Here is a 25,042-nt window from a genome sequence, read left to right as displayed (position 1 = left end):
GCAAGTGGTTTACACCTACCCATTGAGCCTTGCGGAGCACTCACTCAGGGTTTGGAGTCGGTATCTGGATTTAAAATCCCATACCTACCAGCCTGTAGACCGATGGCCTAACCATGACACCACCGGTCGTTTGCACCAAACTGTTCAATCAGACAACCAGCTATCACTGAGTGCTTTGTGAACCATTGATGTAAATGAGGTTTGCCGTACGGCACATGTATATAATTCTGACCAGAAAAAAAATATTAAAAGGTTTTTCCTTTTTATTTTGTTTGTGAATCAAGGGAGGTTACTTAACACGTACATTTCAGTAATCCGGAAATTTGTTAATCCGAACAGTTTTTTTAATAACCATACTGTCCGGACTAACGAGGTTCCACTGTAACTGTATTGGGAATAGACCAAGACTAAGAGATATAACCTGGATCTACCGAGATCAACTGATCACATTCGTAACTGCTGCAAATAGTCCTCGAAATGCTACATGGCATTCTTAGAGCTGATATCAACAATACACACTGATAAACACTGCTGTTTGCAGATCTTATAATGGCTTTCGCAATGGCACGGCCGATTGCTGCTCTGAATGTGAATCAATAAAATCAACCATAAATAAAATTTAGTGTAATAAAATCAACCATCCTAAATATCTGACAAGTCACACTCACAACAGGATCACTTTCCCAAAATTTCACTTGTATATCTTGAAGATGTTCTAAAATAGGTTCATCATGGTCCTGAAAAATCAAATGTTCCCCAATTAATAAGTTTCAGACATTTTTCTAGACTACTGCCAAGTCAAACCTCCGATAAAACCACATGATTCTCAACAAGTACTAACCAAAATCATCAACACATTGTCTAAAACACAAATTTTAAAGTATTTCAAGATTTTAACAAGTATTAATAATAATAAAAAGCCCAAAAAACCAGAGAAGGCAAGAAAACAAAGAAAGCCTGCACAAGTATAACCCGACAGAATAAACCTATGTGAACAGTTTTTGAAAATAGTATGTGTGTATTGAATGCAGTTAACACCCAGTTACAATTACACATCTATTAAACGGTAAAATATGTAGTTATACATCATCTATATCATAGAATTCTAGTAGCTCAATGCATAGCCTTTTTACGTATCAAGTAGCTGTAATTTTGTTTTGTAAAGTAGGTAGCTGTAATTTTGTTTTGTAAAGTAGACATGCTAGATGTGAGTAGTTTCAATGTGTTAAACCTACCTGGACCATTTCTGATAGCATATCTACATTCTTAAAAACAGTTAACCAGAAATGAGGAATTCCTTTGACATCATCTGAAAAGAGAAAAAGTAACATTAAAACATTGGATGTTTTTATATTAATATATCTTTTAGTATGTATTATTTGGTTAGTATCATTCAGGACACATTAAAAGCTAAGGGGAGGTGGCAACAGATAGTAAATTACTTTTATTTTAGTATGGGCAGTAGACAGTCAAAGAAACCTAGTTCAATTTCTGGAACAATCGTTCAGGCTTTTTAACTCCACGAATTTGTATAACTTATGATTGTAGGAGTGCCACACCACTGTCATGTGTTACACTCACATTATCGATTCCCCCCAACACATCCCATTCAAGGAGGAGTGCCATTTCAGTCATGTTTTATACCCACATTGACCCCCCACCCCCCCCCCCATTCAAGGAGGATTGCCATAACAGTCAAGTTTACACCCACACTATAGAGTAACTAGTCGGTAGTTCTGAAAGGAAACAACTGAGGTGCAGTTAGAATTTTGGCCCTTTTTTTTTTTAGGGTGGAGGGATTTTATGATTATCTGATGCTACTACATCCTACTTCATATTGGTTTTGGGTTTTTTAAATTATGAGTGTTTTAATTCCAGATGTAAAACGAGGTCACTAAGAAACGTCTTAATGACAGATATAAAACATCACTAAAAAACATCTAAATTACAGATATAAAACGACATCACCAAGAAACGTCTAAATTACAGGTATAAAACGACATCACCAAGAAACGTGTCAGTCTGCTACTCACCGTCTTCTTTATCTTTATCCTCGTTTTCTTTCTTCTCTTCGTCCGTTTTGTCCTCTAATACAGCTTTCTGCTTCAGATCCTCCTCGACAAGGGAAGAAACGCACAATTAATACATTTATAAAGACACACAATTTAATACCATTATAAAGACAAACAATTAATACCATTAGAAAAACTATACATAAATTATAAAGATACACACAATTAATACCATTATAAAGAAGGGTTGGTAAGTTGTAAACATGTTTAAGTTCATCAATAAACATCACAACATATTAACCAAAAAGCTAATTACAGCAACAAAATGATTACAGATTTCTGAAACAGAAGTTTGTACATGAAGCATTTTTTGGGCCATATTACCACTAATTAAGATCCTGGGTTTTTATTGTTGTTGTTTTTGGGGAGAGGGGACAGGGTTCATAGAATGATAAAGAAGCCTTACTTCAATCCTTATTTATGTCCACCTGCGCAGGTAAACGAAATGTGTGCACGCTTGCAGACTTACTGGAACATAAGATTTTAGTTGTTAAAAAGGTTCTATTAGTCAGAAGCAGATTACACCAACATCCAACATCATGGCCTGATGCTTTATACCTGGGGCGTGTGTCTTCATTTCAAACAACCCCATTGTGCACCAAGCATGTTGTGTAGGTGCTTCAATGAGGACAGTCCAACATCATGGCCTGATGCTTTATACCTGGGACGTGTGTCTTCATTTCAAACAACCCCAATGTGCACCAAGCATGTTGTGTAGGTGCTTCAATGAGGACAGTCCAACATCATGGCCTGATGCTTTATACCTGGGACGTGTGTCTTCATTTCAAACAACCCCAATGTGCACCAAGCATGTTGTGTAGGTGCTTCAATGAGGACAGTCCAACATCATGGCCTGATGCTTTATACCTGGGACGTGTGTCTTCATTTCAAACAACCCCAATGTGCACCAAGCATGTTGTGTAGGTGCTTCAATGAGGACAGTCCAACATCATGGCCTGATGCTTTATACCTGGGACGTGTGTCTTCATTTCAAACAACCCCAATGTGCACCAAGCATGTTGTGTAGGTGCTTCAATGAGGACAGTCCAACATCATGGCCTGATGCTTTATACCTGGGACGTGTGTCTTCATTTCAAACAACCCCAATGTGCACCAAGCATGTTGTGTAGGTGCTTCAATGAGGACAGTCCAACATCATGGCCTGATGCTTTATACCTGGGACGTGTGTCTTCATTTCAAACAACCCCAATGTGCCCCAAGCATGTTGTGTAGGTGCTTCAATGAGGACAGTCCAACATCATGGCCTGATGCTTTATACCTGGGACGTGTGTCTTCATTTCAAACAACCCCAATGTGCACCAAGCATGTTGTGTAGGTGCTTCAATGAGGACAGTCCAACATCATGGCCTGATGCTTTATACCTGGGACGTGTGTCTTCATTTCAAACAACCCCAATGTGCACCAAGCATGTTGTGTAGGTGCTTCAATGAGGACAGTCCAACATCATGGCCTGATGCTTTATACCTGGGACGTGCGTCTTCATTTGAAACAACCCCAATGTGCACCAAGCATGTTGTGTAGGTGCTTCAATGAGGACAGTCCAACATCATGGCCTGATGCTTTATACCTGGGACGTGCGTCTTCATTTCAAACAACCCCAATGTGCACCAAGCATGTTGTGTAGGTGCTTCAACGAGGACAGTCCAACATCATGGCCTGATGCTTTATACCTGGGAGGTGTGTCTTCATTTCAAACAACCCCAATGTGCACCAAGCATGTTGTGTAGGTGCTTCAATGAGGACAGTCCATCATCATGGCCTGATGCTTTATACCTGGGACGTGTGTCTTCATTTCAAACAATCCCAATGTGCACCAAGCATGTTGTGTAGGTGCTTCAATGAGGACAGTCCAACATCATGGCCTGATGCTTTATACCTGGGACTTGTGTCTTCATTTTAAACAACCCCAATGTGCACCAAGCATGTTGTGTAGGTGCTTCAATGAGGACAGTCCAACATCATGGCCTGATGCTTTATACCTGGGACGTGGGTCTTCATTTCAAACAACCCCAATGTGCACCAAGCATGTTGTGTAGGTGCTTCAATGAGGACAGTCCAACATCATGGCCTGATGCTTTATACCTGGGACGTGGGTCTTCATTTCAAACAACCCCAATGTGCACCAAGCATGTTGTGTGGACGGTTCAATAAGGGCAGATACTAAATCTATTACCAAACATAAACCAAGCATGTTGTGTAGGTGTTTCGATGAGGGCAGATACTAAATCTATTACCAAACATAAACCAAGCATGTTGTGTAGGTGATTCGATGAGGGCAGATACTAAATCTATTACCAAACATAAACCAAGCATGTTGTGTAGGTGATTCGATGAGGGCAGATACTAAATCTATTACCAAACATAAACCAAGTATGTTGTGTGGGTGGTTCAATCAGGACAGATACTAAACCTATTATCAAAAATAAACCAAGTACATTGTGTGGCGGTTTACACCGATCATCAAGCATAAACCAAGCATGTTGGTGGTTTGATGAGGGCAGATACAAAACCTATCAACAAATATAAACCCAGGGTTCATACAAACTTCTCACTTCAAAATTTACAAACTTTCAAGAGTTTTTCTCAAAACTGAAAGACCCATTTTGAAAACTTACTTACTTTTAATTCAACATTCATCATACAGTTAATCCATTCTTTTTTCATATAGCACTGTCTAATGATATCCAGCTGATTATGTTCATTGTTACTGCAATATTAGTTCTTTAAACTTTCAGTTTCAACTGAGGTAACAGGTGTGTAAGGCATCTTGGCCTTTTAAAACCTATAATCACGAAAATACTATTAATATTTTCGTTTTTATTATTTAATACAGAAAATTATGTTACATTATTTTTGGGACCGTCACTGTTTGTATACTGTACTATTTTAATTTTTTCAATTGGTCTTGTACTATGACAGCCAAAGTGAAACGTAATTCTGTGCAACTTTGGTGTTTTCCGGAACATACCACAATGTTCCAAATCTGTTAATCGTAAACTTTCGTCGACAAAAACAACTTCTGGTCAAGAAATAATAAATACAAATCAAAATTTCTGATAGAAATACCACAGATTGTTATTACACATTATACTGAAAGCAAAACTTGATATTTTGTTGAAGATCTAAAATGAAACATCAATAACCGAGCGATGATTGACCAGTCTGCATCTTATGCCGATGTCTTGATTACGTGTAGCTAATCCCGTACGACAAGGTATCCTTACCCCCAACCCTCCCCCGGGTTAGGTTAAGTTAGGATAAATATAAGATGAGGGGTGGGTAGGTTAGGAAGTCATTACATCTCTTTATTTCACGCCTTTAATAACACTGCCAGAGTCGATCCACACTGCTTTGTCTTCGACTTGGTGATCACGGCAGTCAACAGTAAGACAACTTCTCATTGGCTAGCGTAAAACCGTGATCTCTGTTTTTGTCCCACATAAAGCTGGGTTTATACTTTTTAAGCGTAATGAAACACAATGTTTTCGCTTACCAGATGCCACCCCACACTTGAAAAATGTATTATATCGACATTATACCGGTATTATTGCCTCCCACTCCAAAGCAATGTTCTGGATCCGCCACTGTATATATATATATATATACAGCTAAACATATATAGGAATCAACTTGTCTTGAACATGATTAGGATAGTTTGGTTGGGGAAAAAACACTGGCTCCGAGGAGGTGGTTCATGAACTACGACTCAAGCATCTCAGGTGTGCACTACCGACTCATATTATTAAAACATTTTATTTTTAAACAACTAGTCACAATGTGAAACGTAGGTCTACAATTACTTCAATTGATAGTGTTGGTTGGGACATTGACATTCACATGGTATTTTTAATTCAACAATTACACAAACAGTCTCCCTCCCTCAACATTTTGTAACACGTCATTTGACCTACCGCTACAAGTAACCAACGGCTCTGACAGCGTTACGTCATTGATCTAGAACGGCCCAATGTTGACTTATTGATAAAAAAATATATACAAACTCTGATGAAATCTGTCATTACAAAGGATTTTATTCCAAACGTGGGATGCCATAATAAAGATAATAAAAACTCCATAATTTGACACCATCATCAATGTCAAGTTGTCAAGTAGACCAGCGTGTGCATGCAGAATTCCTAACCCTATTACCAGTTGTAAACCATACTAACCCTATCACCAATCGTAAACCAAAAATGCTGTGTGGCAGTTCACACCAATCACCAGGCGTAAACCAAGCATGTTGTGTGGTGGTTAACACCAATCACCAAGTGTAAACCAAGTATGTTATGTGGCGGTTCACACCAATCACCAAGCGTAAACCAATTATGTTGTGTGGCGGTTCACACCGATCACCAAGCGTAAACTAATTATGTTGTGTGGCGGTTAACACCGATCACTAAGCGTAAACCAATTAAACTTACTGGTAAATCATCGTCCTTATCCTCCTCATCACTCGGCCAATCAGCTTCCTCATCGGTTGGTTCAACTGTACCAAGCAGAATTTCCTTCCTCTGAAAAATACCATTCAAGGAAAGGTGCTCCAAAATATAAACATCTAAAAATCAACAAAGTTCTAAGGACACACAAGTCTGTAGTAGTATTAAACATTTTTAAGAAATTTCAAAAAAGTAATTGTGAAGAATTGAATATCTCACCTGCCATAAATGTATTACATATTACCAACCATTACATCCACAGATGTTCATCTCGGTGCACGCCCATCCCCCCTCAAACAAGCATAAAACAACTTTAAAAAAAAAACATTCACAGGTGCAACTGCAAGTTCAAGTTTCAATGACCCAGGACTTGTATCTTGTGAGAAATTGATCTGAACACGAAACTTTAATGCAAACGTTGACACCACCACCGCTGTTGTTGTTAAAGAGTATTATATATAGAATACTAAACTAGCTTGTCTGTCATGCCATTTTTACGAAATGAGTTTACAGTTTTGGTATCTTGACGAGTGAAAGCTTGTCAGATATCAACACTGTTCACAAGTTTCATAAAAATGGTACGACAGGCAAGCTAGTTCAGTATTTTATTTATTATAAACCAACTGCAAACGAGCCGCAACGCAGAAGTAAGCAGATGTCGAGACCTACTACACGTTATTTTTCTACGAATTGGGTCAGCAAGTGATTTAAGTCATGGAATGTCACATAAATTTAAATCATGTCACATTGAGAAACGAGACATCAGCAATGTACACTTTATATTTTGGCACAAAATTTGCATTAAGTTTCAATTAATGAGGTGCTCAAATTATCAATAATGACTGAATTGTTGATTGAGTAGAATGGGACTGACTAGATATGACGATGACAATTTGTACATAGGGCTGTCAAAAGAAAAGAAAAAAAAGAGTAGCAGTTTGACGACAAACAGTTGCCGCAACATCTTTTTGGCTTCGTACACAACAGGCCCAATTATAACAGCCTATCTTGTCACATTTTCAATTCATGGCCATATTTCGTATTCCAATGATGTCACTTTGCATCTCCTTACAACAACTATAAATTGGGTACATGACGTTTCCGTTTTAAGAATGCTGGAAAAATTCCAGTGCAAAATTGCTGTTGAATTTTTTTTTTTTTAAACATTATTAACGCACCTGAATGTGTTTGAAGAAAATCTTGTGATTAAAACATTGTATCTTTTACTAAATATGTCTTTCAAGTGAAATTACGTTAAGATATGCTACATTTATTATGTATGAAGCCAAAACAAAGAGTGCGAAAAGTGACTCGTCGACCTTAGTATAGATTTCTAACAGTTGTGAACTTTATATTCATAATTTTTGTATTTGTCATTACGGCATGTGATCAGCTTATACTCAAAATAAAAATGTATTAATGAAGAAAGTAGTATCTGTGGAATGTCGTGTCAGCCAATCAGAAAGAAATGTACTCTTGCCAATCGTTAAACGACAATGTCAGGACATACGATTTAGTTATGACATACGAGGGAAACTGTACGATAAATATGACCCTCGTTATGCTGTACCTCGTAGGTAATAAACGTGTATATGTCGGCTTGTTACTTGGTAAAGGTGAGACAGATGTACCTTGGCAAACATTGAAGCATACTTGGCAGCGTATTTACACTCAAGTGTATGCACCTCCTTGTAAAAATCGGATTCTACGTTCACAATGTCAAACTGCAATTTCTTCATTGCCTTAATTCGCCTTTTCACAACTTTAGGAAGACTGAAAGTACAAAGAATAGTAAAAATTAACAATACTTTAAAGTTCACACTTTCTTACATAGAAATGAGAACAAAACTCATGCTGTGTTCATTTAAGAACACACAATCAATATTTTGCTCTCTTTTTTTACCATATGAATCAACAAATAGTTTATAATGGAAACACAGGGCTGGCAGTAGATCTTTCATATCTCTACACGACCCTTCGTTTGTACCAAAACTTCGGTCGAGGAATTCCAAGTAGAATTTCACTATTGGTTATTTCTGTAATTTCTGAATAAACTGCCCACATATTTGATTCAGTTTTAGCACTGAAATTACAGAACATTAATTTCGATGAAAATGAGAATCAAGATTTTTTTTTCAATATTTTCTTAAATATATAATTAATTAATAGATTATTCCATTTCATTTTACATTCAACAGATCATAAAATTTGATTTTTTCAGACAAACGATATGTCGTTCATGTGGTTTTAGTGCTTGCATGAACTATTTGCTCCAGTGGTTCAGATACAAATGAAAAAATTAACCGGCAACGGTAATCAAATGAGAATCTAAGATGGGCGATTTCCGTAGCTTTTCTTCAAATTCTTATCATAAATACTAAATTCCTATTATTATTTGGTATGCTGGGACTAACTTGAAAGCTGCCATTTACATTTCAGCACACTACCCCAACCTTTCTGTTACAGAGGAGTACTTGTTGGCGCCAAACAATAGTCTAAACGAAACAGGTCTGAACGAAAAGACCCGAAGTTTTGCGAATCCTCGATCAATCCAATCGATGCTGCAAGTCAGTGTTTCATCATGTTCTAATTTCCACTTCGTTATTTTGAAGTCCCTTATTAAACATACTATTTTCTTCGCTGTGTATGTCATATTTTAATAAATTGATTTAGCAAGGGTTGTACTCGTTTTCATTACAATACATGTTTCAGAAATAATTTTATTCCAAAAATAGTTATATTTCTGACGAGCGATTATAGTTTTTACACGAACGATCCGTCGTTCGTGTCGATACTGGTTTTGCATAACCAACAGACGAACGACAAAACCGCGTGTGCCAAATTTTATGCCCTGATTTAAAATTGTCTGCCACTATTATACATAATTTTCCTAACTTTGTAACAATAAACTTCATGATTTGGTGTTATAACAAATATGTACCTCAGTTCTTAAATTATTTTGTGACATTTTTTATATAATATATCAATAATTCCCAATGGTTTTAATGTTTTTAGTAATAATTTTATTCTGTTCAAATATATAATAGAATTAAGATTATTAAATAAATTATCACCAACATCTGTTAAGACATATCCAGCATAATTTGCTTAAAAATCACAAATAGTTTTTATTCTTAATTCAACAGATTTGTTTGCCTAGTGAAAAGGACATAACAATAGACTAAAGCTACTTCTCCAGGTCAGACTAAATCAATAAAGAATCAAAATTAAACAGCACTCACACAATGTAAGGTATGCGGAGCCGAGCTGTGTAATTATGGTATGAGAAGACAATCAATAAAGGCGACATTTCTCCACACCTACCTCTGCACGTATCCAGATGGCGTCCCCACCATGTTAGAAAGCTTGTCCTGAATTGCTGATAGCAGCTGTGGGTTCTGCATCACTTTGGCTATTTCCCCAACACTAACCTGCTCTGTAAGACAGGAACAACAACTTTCACTGATATTAGTATATCAACAATCACAATGTCAGTAATTAAATTTTATTCATTAGAATAAAAGCTTGAGAAACAAATATAGACAAAACATTAAGGCAATAACAATAAAGCACCAAAAAAAAGAAGAAGAAAAAAAAAGCATACACAAAATACTCCCATGTTTAACATTTACATTAAAAAATCTGCTATTTACACTCATGGCTAACAAGTTTTAAACGTGCAAATCGCGTTACAATGTCATAGCAGACTTACGACCATTACAGGGCTCGAAATAGACGACTGTAAAAAGCAGTCCATTTTTTAAGAGCTAGCGGGTGAAATAAAAATGTATCTGCAAAAATTATAAAAAAGTTGTAGGTTATTTTTCAGAAAACGAACGTATGTACGATCATCTCAACTTCTATTCAGCTGAGCTTGTCATTCTGTTATATTTTAATTTTATAATGCTCTAAAATACATCTCAGAGGTCCTAATTTTCCACACACTGTCCCCAACACATGCTATCTTATTATATCTAATTTTCCACACAGTCCCCAACACATGCTATCTTATTACATCTAATTTTCCACACACACAGTCCCCAACACATGCTATCTTACTATACCTAATTTTCCACACACACCGTCCCCAACACAATCTATCTTACTATACCTAATTTTCCACACTATCTCCAACACATGCTATCTTACTATACCTAATTTTCCACACACACCATCCCCAACACATCCTCTTACTATACCTAATTTTTCACTGTCCCCAACACATGCTATCTTATTATACCTAATTTTCCACACACTGTCCCCAACCCATGCTATCTTATTATATCTAATTTTCCGCACACTGTCCCCAACCCATGCTATCTTATTATATCTAATTTTCCGCACACTGTCCCCAACCCATGCTATCTTATTATATCTAATTTTCCACACAGTCCCCAACACATGCTCTTATTACAACTAATTTTCCACACACACGGTCCCCAACACATGCTATCTTACTATACCTAATTTTCCACACACACCGTCCCCAACACATGCTATCTTACTATACCTAATTTTCCACACACACCGTCCCCAACACAATCTATCTTACTATACCTAATTTTCCACACTATCTCCAACACATGCTATCTTACTATACCTAATTTTCCACACACACCGTCCCCAACACATGCTATCTTACTATACCTAATTTTCCACACACCATCCCCAACACATCCTCTTACTATACCTAATTTTTCACTGTCCCCAACACATGCTATCTTATTATATCTAATTTTCCGCACACTGTCCCCAACCCATGCTATCTTATTATATCTAATTTTCCGCACACTGTCCCCAACCCATGCTATCTTATTATATCTAATTTTCCGCACACTGTCCCCAACACATGCTATCTTATTATACCTAAGTTTCCACACTGTCCCCAACCCTGTCCCCAACCCATGATATCTTATTATACCTAATTTTCCACACTGTCCCCAACCCATGCTATCTTATACCTAATTTTCCACACAGTCCCCAACCCATGCTATCTTATGATACCTAATTTTCCACACAGTCCCCAACCCATGCTATCTTATGATACCTAATTTTCCACACAGTCCCCAACCCATGCTATCTTATTATATCTAATTTTCCACAAACAGTCCAACACAATCTATCTTATTATACCTAATTTTCCACACACTGTCCCCAACCCATGGTATCTTTTCCACACAGTCCCCAACACATGCTATCTTATTATATCTAATTTTCCACACAGTCCCCAACACATGCTATCTTATTATACCTAATTTTCCACACACTGTCCCCAACCCATGCTATCTTATTATATCTAATTTTCCGCACACTGTCCCCAACCCATGCTATCTTATTATATCTAATTTTCCGCACACTGTCCCCAACCCATGCTATCTTATTATATCTAATTTTCCACACACTGTCCCCAACCCATGCTATCTTATTATATCTAATTTTCCGCACACTGTCCCCAACCCATGCTATCTTATTATATCTAAGTTTCCGCACACTGTCTCCAACCCATGCTATCTTATTATATCTAATTTTCCAAACACTGTCCCCAACCCATGCTATCTTATTATATCTAATTTTCCAAACACTGTCCCCAACCCATGCTATCTTATTATATCTAAGTTTCCACACACTGTCCCCAACCCATGATATCTTATGATACCTAATTTTCCACACACTGTCCCCAACCCATGCTATCTTATTATACCTAATTTTCGACAAACAGTCCAACCCATGCTATCTTATTATACCTAATTTTCCACAGTCCCCAACCCATGCTATCTTATTATACCTAATTTTCCACACACTGTCCCCAACCCATGCTATCTTATTATACCTAATTTTCCACACACTGTCCCCAACCCATGCTATCTTATTATATCTAATTTTCCGCACACTGTCCCCAACCCATGCTATCTTATTATATCTAATTTTCCACACACTGTCCCCAACCCATGCTATCTTATTACACCTAATTTTCCACACACACAGTCCTCAACACACGCTATCTTATTATACCTAATTTTCCATACAGTCACCAACCCATGCTATCTTATTATACCTAATTTTCCACACAGTCTCCAACCCATGCTATCTTATTATACCTAATTTTCCACACTATCTTATGGTACCTAATTTTCCACACACAGTCCCCAACACATGCTATCTTATTATACCTAATTTTCCACAAACAGTCCAACACATGCTATTTTATTATACCTAATTTTCCACACACTGTCCCCAACACATGCTATTTTATTATTGGCCATATTTTCTCTTAGCAGGCCATATTTTTTTTGAAGCAACTGTCAAATGTTTGAAAATTGTGGATACGCGCATCGGTGGGACAAACCAACGCTACCACAAGATCGAAGACCACTCCGAGATATGTAAAAATCTGAGCCGGGGTTAACTCCAATTTCACCCAATTGGGAATAAAACCCAATTGGAGGATCGTGTCCAAAACCAACCCAACATTGGTTCGACACCCCTGTTGCGACGAGCTGGGATCAACCGAGATATGTAAAAATCTGAGCCGGGGTTAACTCCAATTTCACCCAATTGGGAATAAAACCCAATTGGAGGATCGTGTCCAAAACCAACCCAACATTGGTTCGACACCCCTGTTGCGACGAGCTGGGATCAACCAATCGTCCAGATAGGTATGCATTTGAACCCCTAACGAATGAACATGACTTACCACCGCTTTTACCACACGTGTAAAAGCATGGGGACTCATCGCCAACCCGTACAGGAGCACACAAAAACTTGTACGCTTTCCCGTCGAAAAGGAAGCGCAGAAACTTCCAAAACGTCTTGTGCACCGGGACATGGAGGTATGCGTCTTTCAGATCGATAGACACAGCCCACTCCCCAATTTGAAGCAGGTTCTGGACCGAATGAACCGTTTCCATTTTCATGGAAGGAACGTCGACGTAGACGTTCAGTGGCTTCAAATTTAGGATTGGTCTCCATTCCCCATTTTTCTTCTGGGCGAAGAAAAGATGAGAATAAAATCCCGGAGTGTCCAGACTGACTCTCTGGATGGCCCGTCGAGTTTCATACTCTCCACTAAAACGCGCCGATCCGATTACGGTAACGGCGGCATTCTCGGAGTGGAAGTAAGAGGAGGGCTCGAAGAAAAGGGCATTTTGTAACCATGTCGAACGACCAACAGAACCCAGGGGTCGAGACCTGGCAGCTTGCACCAATTTCGAAGGAAATGGCGGAGCCTGCCCCCCACGGGTATGGCTGCTAACAGTACCTCCGAAAGCAACTGCCAATCGTTCACGTACCCTCACCCCAACCGCTTACCACCCATAGGCACAACGCCGTTGGTGGACTGAGTACGGAACGCAGTACGACGTTTGCGTCCTCGCTTAGCGGAAGACGGGTTGTTCCCTCCTAGTGTCAGGAACCCTAGGGATCCGAGTAGACTGTAAAAAAGCAGCCTTTTTCACAGGAGGTGGCTTAAACCCCGAAAACGTGGACTGACGTTTACCAGAGGTTGAGGGTTGAGTGTTCGGGACTGGTCACGACAAATCCTTGTCTAGGACAATATTAAAATCGGGACCGAAAAGTAAGTTTTCCCGTACCGAACGTGTACGAAAAAACGTCTTCGCAACATTTGACGCACTCAAACCCGCCATGTAATGGATACGCTGTAACAAAAGACTTGTTAGCAAACAATCAGACAGATAACTGAGCGATATGCTTAGAGGCTTTTGACGCAGCCTCCAAACAGCCTTTCGCCATCGCGGGAAGGCTCTCGACAGCCTTATCCAAGCCAAACAGGAACGTACCTAAATGGTTATTAACCTGGAACATCGACTTAGCCAGCCGTTCGAACGATTCCAGATCCTTGATTAGCAATGACACATGCAGCGATGGGTAACGAGCAGCTCGCACACTAGTGGGAACGACCGTCATATGTTCGAGTGCCGTTCAACACCCACCCCCAGGATACGATCACTGCCAGTGATCAACGCATCAATGTCACAAAGTGAACTGTGCACCTCATGAGCAAGTGGTAAACCAGACTCCTCACGAGGAGTGACCAATTCAAGGAACGGTTCCCGAAGGAGACACCCTTGAACGTAGGCTGGGCCTCAACCTGAGGTATAGCGTCCCCGCATACCCGTCGGACCTAGTCCCTGACAAAAGCCAGAACCGCTGGATAATCGCACTCCTCCTCTACGTCCGAAATGGGAGTGAGAGAGAGCTGGGTCAGCGACAGAATCCGGTCCAACCAACGCTTCTTCTGAAGCCAGGTCACCGTCCATTGGATCGCGAAGATCTACGTGGACTCTTCCCCCTAATCGAGACGCCCCTGGGGCAGCGTCTCCCGAGACGGAAACAATAGGAACCGAACGACAATCCCTAACTGCATCGTCAAGCTGCAGTGTCTGCTGGTGGGAGAGGAATGAGAGCCGCAACCGACGGTCCTGTCTGCGAAAGCAATGATCCCAATTGAGGCAAAGCGTTAAAAACTCCGAAACAACGTTTCCTAAAAGCCTAACGGTCGTTCTTGCGCAAGGTGCGGAATGGTCGGGGTATCTGCGAGAAACTCGTCCTCTGTCGAGTAAAGTCGAAGAGGTAGGGACCAAAGACGGTGCAAACTGTGAGGAGATGTCCGTTGCTACCGAAGTCACCAGACCCTTTGGGTCCCCCATTTGCATATGTTTACCCCAACAGGACGAGTCCTCCACCCAACGGTAAACATCGGTCAGGATGCCATCAGAGACGGATCCCGGCATCGGAACAATTGGCTCAGTTCGAAGCAAACTGGCAGAACTCTCCTCGGGCCTTGAGAATGCTGAGGTGTCTAAGCGACTGTCAGCAAACGAAGGCAAAGTCGGGGCCACCTGCTCTGCGGACGAAGCAGTGCATGTGCTCGGTAACCGATGAAGTCGTCAAAACCGGTGCCGCGATGACTCCACCCTGCCCCCACTTCTGTTTGTAAAGGTAACCGTAAAGACGATGGCGACGCCCGAGGCACTAACGAAGACGGCTCACGTACCATGGTCACAATAGGCGCCCCTGAAGTATTGGTATCTGTACTGGTAACACGGACCGACGAAGAAACACACTTGTGTTTCCCCCCTTTCCGGACACTTTTCGAAGTGTCCACAGACTTAGGGGACCTACCCACTAAGTCCGACTTGCCGACTACTGCCGAAGCAGCCGACAAGATTTTGCTGGTACCCGAACCCCCGAGTCTGCGAACCGAACCAAATCCACTGGTCAGGAGACCACGTGGCGCAGTCCGGACACAACACATGTATGTCTTTACGTCATGAAGGAAATAGACAACCATCTCGCGCACAAACTTTTCGTGCGCTAGCTGTCAACGAACTCGCGTCGGATATGGTAAATTCAACACAGAATTCCCAACTACCAACCGTATGTCAAGTTCAACCGAAAAACAAAACAAAAAACAAACACAAAGATACAATGTAAAGAAAACTTTTTGACAGGTGGACTGTAGAATTGAGAATGAAGTTACAGGTAGCCCGTGCAAGGATAGCATTGCGCATATCCGGCAAGGGACAGAATTCTGCAGTGTGTAGGTATGACTCAGGTTGAATAGCATATTTGTTGTGCTAGCACAGTAAGTTGAATAAGACTATAGATTACACATTAATAAACACTTGGTTAATAGATTACACATTAACTAACACTTGGTTAATAGATTACACATTAACTAACACTTGGTTAATAGATTACACATTAACTAACACTTGGTTAATAGATTGCACATTAATAAACACTTGTTACGAATCCCATGTTAGTAGAACACTTTGTTAATAGATTACACATTAATAAACACTTGGTTAATAGATTACACATTAACTAACACTTGGTTAATAGATTACACATTAATAAACACTTGTTATGAATCCCATGTTAGTAGAACACTTTGTTAATAGATTACACATTAATAAACACTTGGTTAATAGATTACACATTAACTAACACTTGGTTAATAGATTACACATTAATAAACACTTGTTATGAATCCCATGTTAGTAGAACACTTTGTTAATAGATTACACATTAATAAACACTTGTTATGAATCCCATGTTAGTAGAACACTTTGTTAATAGATTACACATTAATAAACACTTGTTATGAATCCCATGTTAGTAGATAATGTGGTCTAAAACCCTGAACAATGTCACTGTACCATTTTACAGCATTAGTTGCAAGCACCACTGACAATCATTTAATAACAAAACTTACTACAGGTTATTATTTCTGGGTGATTTACACATTTTTGTCACCGACCACCAGGTGAAGAGCTGGCTGTACTAATGACTACACTTCTACCTCATCGTCTCCCTCCTCCACCTTGTGAAGAGCTGGCTGTATTAACGACTATACTTACCTCCTCCTGCCTCGTCATCTCCCTCCTCCACCCTGTGAAGAGCTGGCTGTATTAACGACTATACTTAACACCACCTGCCTCATCATCCCCCTCCTGTTCCTCCTCCTTAACCTCCTCCACTTTGTGAAGAGCTGACTGTATTAACGACTACACTTACCTCCTCCTGCCTCGTCGTTCCCTCCTCCTTAACCTCCTCTACCTTGTGAAGAGCTGACTGTATTAACGACTATACTTACCACCTCCTGCCTCGTCATCCCCCCTCCTGTTCCTCCTCCTTAACCTCCACCTTATGAAGAGCTGACTGTATTAACGACTACTTACCTCCTGCCTCGTCGTCCCCCTCCTCCTTAACCTCCTCCACCTTGTGAAGAACTGACTGTATTAACGACTACTTACCTTCTTCTGCCTCGTCGTCCCCCCTCCTGTACCTCCACCTTATGAAGAGCCGATTGTATTAAGGACTACTTACCACCTCATGTCTCGTCGTCCCCCTCCTCCTTAACCTTCTCCACCTTGTGAAGAGCGGACTGTATTAACGACTACTTACCTCCTTCTGCCTCATCATCCCCCTCTTCCTTAACCTCCTCCACCTTATGAAGAGCTGACTGTATTAACGACTACTTACCTCCTTCTGCCTCATCGTCCCCCTCCTCCTTAACCTCCTCCACCTTATGAAGAGCTGACTGTATTAACGACTACTTACCTCCTTCTGCCTCATCGACCCCTTCCTCGTGTTCCTCCTCCTCCTTAACCTCCTCCACCACCTTGCTGTCAACACAACATAGTAAACAGGTTATAAGATACACAAACAAGCAGTCAGAGATCAAAACTGCACTGGAGTTTGTATAATTATCTTTAAGTGGATCATTGTGAAATGTTTAATCATTTAAAAACAAGGACCAGTTTCTGAGTGATACTAAAACCCACTTGATTGACAAATTGGGAGGTTGTAGATTAGTTAAGACTGTTTTTCACTACTGAAGCAATGTAAACGTTATTTTTAACAATACGATTATCCAGAGCTTGCCATTTCTTCACTAATATTTGTGCATACCTCAGTTGTGAGAATGATAATTTACTTCAACTCCTCACATAAGTAGAGTCTTGTGTAAGCTATTTTTTGTTGGTGCATTACATTTAAACCATCCGTTACATCGCCACAGTGGTTGTGTAAGCTATTTTTTGTTGGTGCATTACATTTAAAACATCGGTTACATAGCCACAGTGGTTGTGTAAGCTATTTTTTTGTTGGTGCATTACATTTAAACCATCGGTTACATAGCCACAGCGGTTGTGTAAGCTATTTTTTGTTGGTGCATTACACTTAAACCATCGGTTACATAGCCACAGCGGTTGTGTAAGCTATTTTTTGTTGGTGCATTACATTTAAACCATCGGTTACATAGCCACAGCTGTTGTGTAAGCTATTTTTTGTTGGTGAATTACATTTAAACCATCCGTTACATAGCCACAGCGGGATAGGTTATCTCCATTTGATTTTGTGCAATGGTTTATACCAATTTTCAATTCTCACAGGCCTGTTTTAGACAAATACATCATTTATAACTTAAGATGTATCAAATTAACTCCCAAAAAGGGCTAATTTGTTCCATGAATAAAAATTCTGTTTTCTATATCCATAAAATAAGCCACCACATAACGTTGATAAACAAAAGCGTTTCCTTAACTCATCATATATATTCTTCCATTCTGAGTATTAAGCTAGTCTTATGATGCAGTCATCGAGTTATGTCGACAATGGTAGTTCAGATTACCACATGTACACAAACTTGAGACTGGCGCTTCATCCTCCACAAAATCTCAATGAAAAAACCACCTAACTGTTGAAAAACCTGTTTGGTACTCAAAGATCAGTTAAATATTTAAGTATTGATGCAATTAGAACAATATTGTTATGAAGAACGAAGTATCTGTGTAGTAAAATCATTGAGAACTGTAAGTTGATCAACTGTCACAACCTACAAGATACCACAACTATGATCATTTCAATGCCCGATTCCAGTGGAGCGTTAATAAAATGTTAAATTGAATCTTACCTCTCTGGTTCTGCCATTTTGTTCCAACTATCTGAAAATTAAAAAGAAACTTGATAAAACATTATTTTCAGATGGCAATATGCTTCAATCCAAAAAGATGCAGCATGGCATCATTTGAAATCACTGGCCAGTAAAGTGTTTACAGACCAATACATGTCAATCTCTGGCAGACTATGCTCACAAGGAGAGATACAAGCCAGACTTTGTGAACATTCACAATCTCGTGAAGATAATGTGGCACTGACAATCAATATAGCTGAATCTCACATATCTTTCCTTGAACACAAGGAAGGAAATGTTTTATTTAACGATGCACTCAACACATTTTATTTACGGTTATATGGTGTCAGACATATGGTTATGGACCACAAAGATATTGAGAGAGGAAACCTGCTGCTGCCACTTCATGGGCTACTCTTTTCAATTAGCAGCAAAGGATCTATTATATGCACCAAGCCTCAAACTAGCCGGCGAAATGGAAGGTTTTTTCACCAAAAGTCGTTAAGTTATTAGCAGTAGTGAATTAAGTCACCTAACATTTTGAACCTAATCTGATTTTAAAAACAAAATCACTAAACTTTGTTAGTGTGATAGCTCACGTTGTTGGTCTGTTGTTTCATTTTGGCGCTAGACCCAAGATCTACATAACTGTCATGAAAGACATAACAACTTCTGTCGTTTTTATAAGTGGTAATATCACTATACACAAAATCAATCATCTTAATTTGTTCTCATTAAAACATAAAAATCACTTGCAGCAACAAAAGATCATTACTCACACGTGGCTAATTAATCGTACAATCGAAAGAAACATCCAAGTTCCAACGAAGGTCAGGTGCTATAAAAATAGTATTCACTGTTACCTTTAGTAACATGGTCGGACCAGGTCAAAGCAGAATGTGTTTTTTTATTGTGTAATAAAATACCATTATTATTTATTAGTATATTAGAAACAAACTACATCTAAATATTACAAGGATGTGGTACTAGTACCGATTTAGGCTGTTCACAATATCGGTTAAATTAAGTAATTAATCCACAATTTTGTCACAAAATAAAGTAGACTGTGATGTCAAAGCTTTCCAGCTTCTAGAGAGCGCTATCTGGCGATTGACATCTGTAGTCTAGCAGTTTTTGGATGCAATAAAAATTGTGCAAGGTTAACAAATGATTTAAGATCAAGCTAACAGACACGTCTTTTTTGGGCCAAATGGGTTTAAAGATGAAACGCCAGGCATATTGTTACTGCTGAACAACCACACTCGCTATATACGCAAATCAGTGGATCATGGTCATCGTTGGATTGGTAGGGTGGAGACAACATATATTCCCCATTTGTATTGCTTGTCAATCATGGGATGGTACAAATTTCTCAAGTGGGGTACTTGTTTGTCAGCAGAGAGAGGTCGTCAATACACCAATGATCTACAGAGGACAGCATCATTCATAGTCACAGCTGGCCTCAATGTGTAGTCAAAAAGTAGCAGCTATCAAGTTTATTTTCTTGGTTGCCCATCTACAGAGGGCAGCATCATTCATAGTCACAGCCGGCCTCAATGTGTAGTCAAAAAGTAGCAGCTATCAAGTTTATTTTCTTGGTTGCCCATCTACAGAGGGCAGTATCATTCATAGTCACAGCTGGCCTCAATGTGTAGTCAAAAAGTAGCAGCTATCAAGTTTATTTTCTTGGTTGCCCATCTACAGAGGGCAGTATCATTCATAGTCACAGCTGGCCTCAATGTGTAGTCAAAAAGTAGCAGCTATCAAGTTTATTTTCTTGGTTGCCCATCTACAGAGGGCAGTATCATTCATAGTCACAGCTGGCCTCAATGTGTAGTCAAAAAGCAGCAGCAGCAGCAGCTATCAAGTTTATTTTCTTGATTGCCCATCTACAGAGGGCAGTATCATTCATAGTCACAGCTGGCCTCAATGTGTAGTCAAAAAGCAGCAGCAGCAGCAGCAGCTATCAAGCTTATTTTCTTGGTTGCCCATCTACAGAGGGCAGTATCATTCAGTCACAGCTGGCCTCAATGTGTAGTCAAAAAGTAGCAGCTATCAAGTTTATTTTCTTGGTTGCACATCTACAGAGGGCAGTATCATTCAGTCACAGCTGGCCTCAATGTGTAGTCAAAAAGTAGCAGCTATCAAGTTTATTTTCTTGGTTGCACATCTACAGAGGGCAGTATCATTCATAGTCACAGCTGGTCTCAATGTGTAGTCAAAAAGCAGCAGCAGCAGCTATCAAGTTTATTTTCTTGGTTGCCCATCTACAGAGGGCAGTATCATTTATAGTCACAGCTGGCCTCAATGTGTAGTCAAAAAGCAGCAGCAGCTATCAAGTTTATTTTCTTGGTTGCACATCTACAGAGGGCAGTATCATTCATAGTCACAGCTGGCCTCAATGTGTAGTCAAAAAGCAGCAGCAGCAATCAAGTTTATTTTCTTGATTGCCCATCTACAGAGGGCAGTATCATTTATAGTCACAGCTGGCCTCAATGTGTAGTCAAAAAGCAGCAGCAGCACCAGCAGCTATCAAGTTTATTTTCTTGGTTGCCCATCTACAGAGGGCAGTATCATTTATAGTCACAGCTGGCCTCAATGTGTAGTCAAAAAGCAGCAGCAGCACCAGCAGCTATCAAGTTTATTTTCTTGGTTGCCCATCTACAGAGGGCAGTATCATTCAGTCACAGCTGGCCTCAATGTGTAGTCAAAAAGCAGCAGCAGCAGCAGCAGCAGCAATCAAGTTTATTTTCTTGATTGCCCATCTACAGAGGGCAGTATCATTCAGTCACAGCTGGCCTCAATGTGTAGTCAAAAAGCAGCACCAGCAGCTATCAAGTTTATTTTCTTGGTTGCCCATCTACAGAGGGCAGTATCATTCAGTCACAGCTGGCCTCAATGTGTAGTCAAAAAGCAGCAGCAGCAGCAATCAAGTTTATTTTCTTGATTGCCCATCTACAGAGGGCAGTATCATTCACAGTCACAGCTGGCCTCAATGTGTAGTCAAAAAGCAGCAGCAGCAGCTATCAAGTTTATTTTCTTGGTTGCACATCTACAGAGGGCAGTATCATTCAGTCACAGCTGGCCTCAATGTGTAGTCAAAAAGCAGCACCAGCAGCTATCAAGTTTATTTTCTTGGTTGCCCATCTACAGAGGGCAGTATCATTCAGTCACAGCTGGCCTCAATGTGTAGTCAAAAAGCAGCAGCAGCAGCAATCAAGTTTATTTTCTTGATTGCCCATCTACAGAGGGCAGTATCATTCACAGTCACAGCTGGCCTCAATGTGTAGTCAAAAAGCAGCAGCAGCAGCAGCAGCAATCAAGTTTATTTTCTTGATTGCCCATCTACAGAGGGCAGTATCATTCACAGTCACAGCTGGCCTCAATGTGTAGTCAAAAAGCAGCAGCAGCAGCTATCAAGTTTATTTTCTTGGTTGCCCATCTACAGAGGGCAGTATCATTCATTGTCACAGTTGGCCTCAATGTGTAGTCAAAAAGCAGCAGCAGCAATCAAGTTTATTTTCTTGATTGCCCATCTACAGAGGGCAGTATCATTCAGTCACAGCTGGCTTCAATGTGTAGGCAAAAAGCAGCAGCAGCAGCTATCAAGTTTATTTTCTTGGTTGCCCATCTACAGAGGGCAGTATAATTCATTGTCACAGTTGGCCTCAATGTGTAGTCAAAAAGCAGCAGCGGCTATCAAGTTTATTTTCTTGATTGCCCATCTACAGAGGGCAGTATCATTCATAGTCACAGCTGGCCTCAATGTGTAGTCAAAAAGCAGCAGCGGCTATCAAGTTTATTTTCTTGGTTGCCCATCTACAGAGGGCAGTATCATTCAGTCACAGCTGGCCTCAATGTGTAGTCAAAAAGCAGCAGCGGCTATCAAGTTTATTTTCTTGGTTGCCCATCTACAGAGGGCAGTATCATTCATAGTCACAGCTGGCCTCAATGTGTAGTCAAAAAGCAGTAGCAGCAGCTATCAAGTTTATTTTCTTGGTTGCCCATCTACAGAGGGCAGTATCATTCATAGTCACAGCTGGCCGCAATGTGTAGTCAAAAAGCAGAAGCAGCAGCAGCTATCAAGTTTATTTTCTTGGTTGCCCATCTACAGAGGGCAGTATCATTCTAAGTCACGGTTGACCTCAATGTGTAGTCAAAAAGCAGCAACAGCAGCAGCTATCAAGTTTATTTTCTTGGTTGCCCATCTACAGAGGGAAGTATCATTTATAGTCACAGCTGGCCTCAATGTGTAGTCAAAAAGCAGCAGCAGCACCAGCTGCTATCAAGTTTATTTTCTTGGTTGCCCATCTACAGAGGGCAGTATCATTCAGTCACAGCTGGCCTCAATGTGTAGTCAAAAAGCAGCAGCAGCAGCAATCAAGTTTATTTTCTTGATTGCCCATCTACAGAGGGCAGTATCATTCACAGTCACAGCTGGCCTCAATGTGTAGTCAAAAAGCAGCAGCAGCAGCAGCAGCAATCAAGTTTATTTTCTTGATTGCCCATCTACAGAGGGCAGTATCATTCACAGTCACAGCTGGCCTCAATGTGTAGTCAAGAAGCAGCAGCAGCAGCTATCAAGTTTATTTTCTTGGTTGCACATCTACAGAGGGCAGTATCATTCAGTCACAGCTGGCTTCAATGTGTAGTCAAAAAGCAGCAGCAGCAGCTATCAAGTTTATTTTCTTGGTTGCACATCTACAGAGGGCAGTATCATTCATTGTCACAGTTGGCCTCAATGTGTAGTCAAAAAGCAGCAGCAGCAATCAAGTTTATTTTCTTGATTGCCCATCTACAGAGGGCAGTATCATTCAGTCACAGCTGGCTTCAATGTGTAGGCAAAAAGCAGCAGCAGCAGCTATCAAGTTTATTTTCTTGGTTGCCCATCTACAGAGGGCAGTATCATTCATTGTCACAGTTGGCCTCAATGTGTAGTCAAAAAGCAGCAGCGGCTATCAAGTTTATTTTCTTGATTGCCCATCTACAGAGGGCAGTATCATTCATAGTCACAGCTGGCCTCAATGTGTAGTCAAAAAGCAGCAGCAGCAATCAAGTTTATTTTCTTGATTGCCCATCTACAGAGGGCAGTATCATTCATAGCAACAGCTGGCCTCAATGTATAGTCAAAAAGCAGCAGCAGCTATCAAGTTTATTTTCTTGATTGCCCATCTACAGAGGGCAGTATCATTCAGTCACAGCTGGCCTCAATGTGTAGTCAAAAAGCACCAGCGGCTATCAAGTTTATTTTCTTGGTTGCCCATCTACAGAGGGCAGTATCATTCATAGTCACAGCTGGCCTCAATGTGTAGTCAAAAAGCAGTAGCAGCAGCTATCAAGTTTATTTTCTTGGTTGCCCATCTACAGAGGGCAGTATCATTCATAGTCACAGCTGGCCTCAATGTGTAGTCAAAAAGCAGAAGCAGCAGCAGCTATCAAGTTTATTTTCTTGGTTGCCCATCTACAGAGGGCAGTATCATTCTAAGTCACGGTTGACCTCAATGTGTAGTCAAAAAGCAGCAACAGCAGCAGCTATCAAGTTTATTTTCTTGGTTGCCCATCTACAGAGGGAAGTATCATTCATAGTCACAGCTGGCCTCAATGTGTAGTCAAAAAGCAGAAGCAGCAGCAGCTATCAAGTTTATTTTCTTGGTTGCCCATCTACAGAGGGCAGTATCATTCATAGTCACAGCTGGCCTCAATGTGTAGTCAAAAAGCAGTAGCAGCAGCTATCAATTTATTTTCTTGGTTGCCCGTCGCACAGCTGTTTGATAATGAATAGATGCCCATTGCACAACCATTTGATAAGGAATAGTTGCACGTAACACATTTTTGGGTGTTGCAGGTGCGTGGACAACAGATTTGTGCACCCTTGAAAAACTAAAGAATTCATGGTTCCAACCTATTCTTTTAATCCAGCTGCATAAGCCAAATTTATATTATGATGCTTACAATGTTCACATGCTTAACTGACACCAAAAGAGTAGTGTCGCTAGTAATGTTTTAAAATCAGCCAGTAAACATTTGTGGTCCACTAGCCAGAGTAAGCCATTAAAATGAACATATAGCTCTGT

The 25,042-nt window shown here is 40.1% G+C and overlaps 1 protein-coding gene across 3 annotated transcripts in view; it reads right to left on the bottom strand.

Annotated features, from left to right (window-relative positions):
• The window catches only part of LOC121380893 (nucleosome assembly protein 1-like 1-A), a 43,161-nt gene extending 24,161 nt beyond the window's left edge, over positions 1 to 19,000 (bottom strand). For 2 of the 3 annotated variants that reach the window (XM_041509912.1, XM_041509910.1), the window contains exons 1-8: positions 18,969 to 19,000; positions 17,615 to 17,679; positions 9,854 to 9,965; positions 8,161 to 8,302; positions 6,515 to 6,604; positions 2,034 to 2,115; positions 1,236 to 1,309; positions 669 to 737 (exon numbers count right to left, since the gene is read on the bottom strand). In XM_041509912.1, coding sequence (XP_041365846.1) covers positions 669 to 737; positions 1,236 to 1,309; positions 2,034 to 2,115; positions 6,515 to 6,604; positions 8,161 to 8,302; positions 9,854 to 9,965; positions 17,615 to 17,679; positions 18,969 to 18,985 — 651 coding nt within the window. In that variant the 5' untranslated portion in view covers positions 18,986 to 19,000. The remainder of the gene's footprint in view (positions 1 to 668; positions 738 to 1,235; positions 1,310 to 2,033; positions 2,116 to 6,514; positions 6,605 to 8,160; positions 8,303 to 9,853; positions 9,966 to 17,614; positions 17,680 to 18,968) is intronic. The other variant, XM_041509911.1, reaches the window with a different exon arrangement.
• Between the last annotated feature and the right edge of the window lie 6,042 nt (positions 19,001 to 25,042).

The sequence above is a fragment of the Gigantopelta aegis genome, chromosome 9 (genome assembly GCF_016097555.1).
Source record: "Gigantopelta aegis isolate Gae_Host chromosome 9, Gae_host_genome, whole genome shotgun sequence".
In the NCBI taxonomy this organism is placed as follows: domain Eukaryota; kingdom Metazoa; phylum Mollusca; class Gastropoda; order Neomphalida; family Peltospiridae; genus Gigantopelta; species Gigantopelta aegis.
Note: the sequence above shows the minus strand (reverse complement) of the source record. Positions and strands in the feature narration are given on the sequence as shown.